At 47.8% G+C, this 6,012-nt stretch overlaps 1 protein-coding gene across 1 annotated transcript in view; it reads right to left on the reverse strand.

Annotated features, from left to right (window-relative positions):
* PYM1 (PYM1 exon junction complex associated factor) overlaps positions 1-3,202 on the reverse strand; it is a 19,508-nt gene extending 16,306 nt beyond the window's left edge. Inside the window, exon 1 of the mRNA XM_078449807.2 lies at positions 2,716-3,202. Coding sequence (XP_078305933.1) covers positions 2,716-2,749 — 34 coding nt within the window. The 5' untranslated portion in view covers positions 2,750-3,202. The remainder of the gene's footprint in view (positions 1-2,715) is intronic.
* Positions 3,203-6,012: the final 2,810 nt, after the last annotated feature.

Here is a 6,012-nt window from a genome sequence, read left to right on the forward strand (position 1 = left end):
AAAATTAAAAAGAGATGGTACAAAAAATTGATCTTGGGTTGGCTAGGACGAGGATGCCATTAACGAAATAAGGAAAAAATGATATTGATTTTGGGCAGATTGAATTTAAGGTGTGACAGTATATTCAAGAATAAAAGTTATTCACCAATCTATTAGAAAAGGGAAATAGCAACTAAGGAGAGAGGTTGGTGCTAGAAACAAAACTGTAAAAAGCTAAAGGACAAATAAGAGTGAGAAAATGAAAACAGTATGGGTAGACCTGATATTCAAGAAATCGGGCTGTGAACAGGAAAGAAACAAATGCTAGGCCTTGACTTTTCCATGAAATAGAAAGTGAAGACATCTGCTACAAGAGGGGGGAATTAAAAGGGAGGTCACAGAGTGCTGGAAAAGGTTGGGGAAAAGCCATGGTAGAATGTAAGCAAACCAAGAAAAAAGAATTTGAGAGAAGCCATGATCTTGGCAGAAGTTAACACTAAGTTATATTACACTGAATGTACAGGTTTTGCACTTTTTCACTAGCCATGTGCTGTGGGTGGTCTAGACACGGAAGCCAAAAAAATAGGTGATGAGTATGATTCAAGATAACAGAAGTGCTTGCCAAATACAGAAGATCAAAATGAATGAAGCAAACAATGAAGATAGTATCAAAGTGGCTGGTCACTAAGGTCTAGCAGAGCAGCATCAAAGATAGTCATGAAGGTACTGGTAGACTCAATGAAATGGGAAAAGTTAAGAACCTCAGAAGGGCAAAAAGTGGAATCTGTGGATGGGAAGGAGTGAAAAGGGTAACTGGTAAGGAGGCTAAAGTGATAAAGAGCACCTGAAGGGGAAGTAGCGTAATAGGTCCAGGTTGTAGTGATCTGATGTGTAGCTACTTTAAAAATACAAAGGAGGGGCGCCTGGGTGGCTTGGTCGGTTAAGCTTCCGACTTCAGCTCAGGTCATGATCTCACGGTCTGTGAGTTCGAGCCCCGCGTCGGGCTCTGTGCTGACAGCTCAGAGCCTGGAGCCTGTTTCAGATTCTGTGTTTCCCTCTCTCTCTGCTCCTCCCCCGTTCATGCTCTGTCTCTCTCTGTCTCAAAAATAAAATAAAACGTTAAAAAAAAAAAAAAATTTTTTTAAAATACAAAGGAAAGTCAACTGTCTTGTGCTGAGGAACTATAAGATCAGTATTTCAAAGATGCTGGAGACACTGAGAATAAGAGCAAGAAACAGTGGAGAAAAAAGTATGATGCAATAGGTCTGGGTCCTTGTGGGCAATAAATGATGGCCCTGAAGTTTTAGAGACAATGCTCTAACTGCATGGCAATACCTTCACAGAGATTAGAGTGACGGTGGTAGGTCAATGATCTGGAAGTAGTAGGGGAAAGAAAAAAAAGCAGTGTGATTCCTTCTCTTCTACATAGTCACAGAGAACAGAAGATATGTGTTTAAAGAAAATCGTTAAGAATAAAGAAAAGTGTACTGGACGATGAGCAATATTTTCGAAGCACGTATTAAAGGAGCTGGTAGAAGAAGGACCTACTGAATAGAGAACAGAAGTTCTGTGTACCACTTTGAAATGTGAGGCTGAGGAGAAGTAGCAGAGAGACCTGGCTTGCCACAGGATACCATAGGAGAGGTGGACTGAGATGTAAGGAACATGGAAAGCAGCAAAGCAACAAATAAAGGGCACATTTTTAAAAGACTGTATGTACCAACCACAGTATACACAGTGTCACTTCTACAGAAGACTACACATACACAGTGAAGGCTACAAAAAACATTAACACCTTGCCTTGCACAGCATTTTATAAATTGCTTGCACATACGCTATCTTATTTAATGGTCACTAGGTAGATATCACTACGCCCATGTTTCTACAGATGAGGAAATAAGGATGGGACAAAACCAAAATGAAAATATTGACTCTCAGTTTTCAACACATGAACCTCCATACACAGTGGACACTTCATCTCAATCAGCCAGGCTGGAAATTCTTCTCTAGGCAGAATTTATAGTGGGTTCTATGAACTTGTCAGAGGGCTTGAGAGGCCATTAGACACCTCTTTTTGCCTTCTTCCACCTCAGATCCCTCAATTTTTATCACCATCACCACCAGAAAAGTACAGAAAGGTGGTGCCATCAAAAAGAAAACTCAAGTTTAAAGTTATACTAGGTTACTGTTCCATTCACACCTCTGAACCTCAGTAACCCAACAATGAAGATGTGGGAGAGAATGGAAAAAGCATTATGCAGGAAGTCTACATAAAAGCAATGAGGAAGTCTTCAACAAATACAGCTTCAAGAATAAGAATTAAAATGGGGCTGGGGTAGGGCAGAAGGCAGGTACCGCTGAAAGATGGGGGAGGGGAACAGGAGAAAAGCAGGAATTGGAGGGAACTGAGAGTGTAAGAGCTCCCAAGCCTGGAGAAGCCAAAAGAGATACGAGATCTCCAGCTGCTGAAGAAAAGGTAAGGGACTGTGAGGGTCCTGGAGCAGGAACCTGCACTGGAGGACCCCAGGGCTTGGGTGACCGGAAGCGGAGACCCCCAAACACGAGACCAGAAGGGGGCGCAGGTGACACCCCATAGGAGAGAATGAATGGGGAAGGCGGTCCGGAGGGCGGGGCAAAGGAGGGGCCCCGGGATGGGCGGGGCACAGACCCCTTTCCAAGTCCGAACCCCTGCCCCGAGAGCCCGGGGAGAAGCGGCTCCGCGCCTCCCGCACTCACCGCCGGTCTCGTCAGTTACATAGGGAGTCGCCATCTTGAAAACGCAAACCACTTCCGGCGTGAGCGGGCTGGGGTCCCGCCCCCCTCCCCACCGGAAGTGGAGTCCTGATCGTAGCCAGCCACCATTTTAGTCTTAAAGGGAGAGTACACCGTTTCGTGGACGGAGAAGGAGGAAGAGAGTAGAAGCTAAAGACTTTCATAAAATAAAAGCCGCAGACTCTAGTACTGCCACTGAATCCAATATTGGGCTTCTGCTCCGTGTAAAACAGTCCTCTGGGCACCGAGAGAAGTTCTGGGGCACGGCTCCTCTCCGTCCAGGACCTTCGAGGGAAAAGGGGGCAAGGCCCACCTGCACCCCGAAAGTGGGGCTGATAAATGAGTTAGAGTATTCAGGCCCTAACCTGCACCCAGGTCCCAGAGCGGCTTCGGGACATGGGGCGGCCAAACTCCGGTAACGCACCAATCTTGTCAGGGACGAATGGAAGACCCCCAACTGACCCTCTCTTAGAAGGTGGAGAGGTCGAAATCGCGTGTCGATTGCCCTCGGCTACCCAGCTCAACCCTCGGGTCAGACCCGCGAAAGGGGCGTGCAAGGCAGGGGGTGCTGCTGTCCGGTCACCTGTCCCCGCAGCCTAAGGGCTGCCGGCGAATTCCACGACCGAGGAGGCGGCGGGCCGGGTTGGGCGGGCAGCCCTGGCTGGCCCTGCCCCTGGGGCGGCCCGGAGGATTCGGGCGGCGAAAAGACGATGGCCCAAGTTTGCTCTGGCCTTCGACCCCGGGAGCCTCCTTAGGCTGGGCCCCAGGGTCGGAGGGCAGGGTGAAGGCTTCTGGGCGGAGCCACTTAATATTCTAATTAACCTCGTGTAGGTCTGGGCACTGAGGATCCAAAGCCCCGGGCAACTCGCCAATGGTCCGGGCTTGTACGGTCACTCCCTTTGCAGTCCTGCCCTGCCCCTTGCCTCCCTACTCTTTAGATGTACCCAAATGTTTTCCCTCCCCCGCTCTTTGCAGCAGCCGTTGATCCTTGAGGGCTAAATCCTGCTAAACTCGTTTCCCCCGCAGCCTGGGAGGGACCGACTGCAGGTTCCTCTCCTCAGGTGTTGGCTCTGCCCTCTCCACGCTGCTCTTTCCTTATGGACTCTTTTACCTTCCTCCAAATCCCCCATTTTGGTTTAGGTTCATGTCCAACTGTACCTCTGGAACCCGTAGAGAGGGGCAAATATTACGATCTCCAACACTAGGCTGTATGCCTACTGAAAAAACAAAAAAGGTGAGAAAAGAAAAAAAAAGAGCAATGACGGACTAGGAACTTCCTAAAGGGTTGACATGAAACTTTTGAAGTTTTCTCAGGTCTCAGCTTGTCTTCTAGTCTATGTTCCACCTTCCTGACTTCCACCAGAGGCCCAACTCAGAAGGTCTCAAAGAGACTCCTTTAAAAATTGATTTGCATTCAGTACACAACATTGCAGGTGTTGTAACGCTGCCATCCTTAACCCCTGCTCTCTTTCAACAATTGTGCTTCAGCCTCACAGGATCAGCATCCTGTCCTTAGCCTTGTTACTGATGATTATTAGAGGTGAGAATGTGGGAGGAAGCCTTTAAAAACTAGAGGGATGTATTGGTCTTGACTACCTGAGAACTAGAACTAGTGGTAGTAGGCTGCTCAATGAATGGAATCCTAAAGTGGCCCCAGTTGACTACCCAGCACAACCCCCCCACCCCCACCCCCACCATGCCCCCTGATGTCTTGCCTCAGCTCTGGGGTTGACAGGAAGTGAAACTCAGTTGTCTGCCCGGCAAACCTGCCTAGGACCCAGCCCTGGGCCCCGGATGTGCCCCCCCCCCCCCCCCGCCCCCACACACACACATACACCCTGAGAAGGAAGAGGAGAAAGAAGAGCCTGGGGAGAACAAAGCTGTTGTTTTTTCCTTTTCCTTTGTTCATTGCGGTTTCTTTCTTTCTGATTTTTATGATGTGGTTGGTTAAAGAAATGAGCACCTGGAACAGTAGGCATTATACGCCTCCTCCTTAGAAGTTTCTGGGCCTTTCTTCCCCTCCCATCCCCACCAATAACTGACGAGGTATGATGGAGTAGAGATCCTAAAGAAGACACAGAGAAGCCTAGAGTATGACTGGTTTCACTTTATTCCTTGTTAGAGATCACCCTATGCTCCACTTTGAAGTCTCAAAAAAAAAAGAGGTCTTTAGAGGAACAATTTAACTTCAAGCAAGGACATAACTGAGGATGATGGAATGAAAAACACAGGTCATATGTAGGATGGTATCACTGCTAGTGATATTTGCAAGGAAAGCTGAGTGCCTTAGGCTTGGTATCATTCCAGAATTTCTAGATGAAGGGTCCAGGAGCAGAAAACTGGAAAAGGTAGTATGGGACTTGTGCTTTCTTATATTGTTTGTTTATGATGGCTTAGAGTCATAAGGCTTTACACACACACACACACACACACACACACACACACATGCACACACATACACACACACACCCCCAAGCTACTTATTGGTGCAGTCCTTAAGCTGGGCTGTGTCTTTGGCTGTCCTACAGAACTAAGTACAGGACCTGGTGCATAATGGGCCTTCAAAAGTGCTCTTGACTCCTTATGACTAAAGAGGTCGTATAAGAAGGGGAGATAGGGGTGCTTGGCTGGCTCAGTGGGTGGAGCATGCAACATTTGGTCTTGGGGTTGTAAATTCAAGTCCCACATTGGGTGTGGAGATTAGTTAAAAATAAAATATTGAAAAAAAAGGGGGGGGTGGATAAAGGATGGGGAGTGGCAGGGCCCTTGTCTTTTTAAGACTGGGAGACAGGAGCAGAGAGACAGACTTTCTCCAATCCCTTTCATCTCCCTCAGATTTTCAGATGCAAAAGTACTCCCAAACGCTATTACTCAGCAGCTATATTTCTGATAAAAATGGAGGACTCTCTTCCAACAAGCCTGTCTGGAAACAAACAAGAACTGCTTAGATCCCTCTGTTTCCACTAGAGGGCCTCATGTGTTCATTCCTTCTCCTCTCCACCCCCCTCCAAAAGTATGTATATACTGTGTGTGTGTGTGTGTGTGTGTGTGTGTGTGTGTGTGTGTGCGCGCGCGCGCGCGCGCACATACACAGCATATATACACCACACACGCACAGGCTTCCAGTCAGAGCTTTCCCCTCCCCCTCTCTTCTACCACCAGCTGTTAAGAGGAAAGATTCCAGGAAATCAAGCCCTTGTTACTGTGCCCTACTTCAATGAGGGTTAGGAGGGGTTAGCCTGGGTTGGGGCGGGGCCAAGG

This window comes from Panthera onca, chromosome B4 (genome assembly GCF_046562875.1).
Source record: "Panthera onca isolate mPanOnc1 chromosome B4, mPanOnc1 haplotype 2, whole genome shotgun sequence".
In the NCBI taxonomy this organism is placed as follows: Eukaryota; Metazoa; Chordata; class Mammalia; order Carnivora; family Felidae; genus Panthera; species Panthera onca.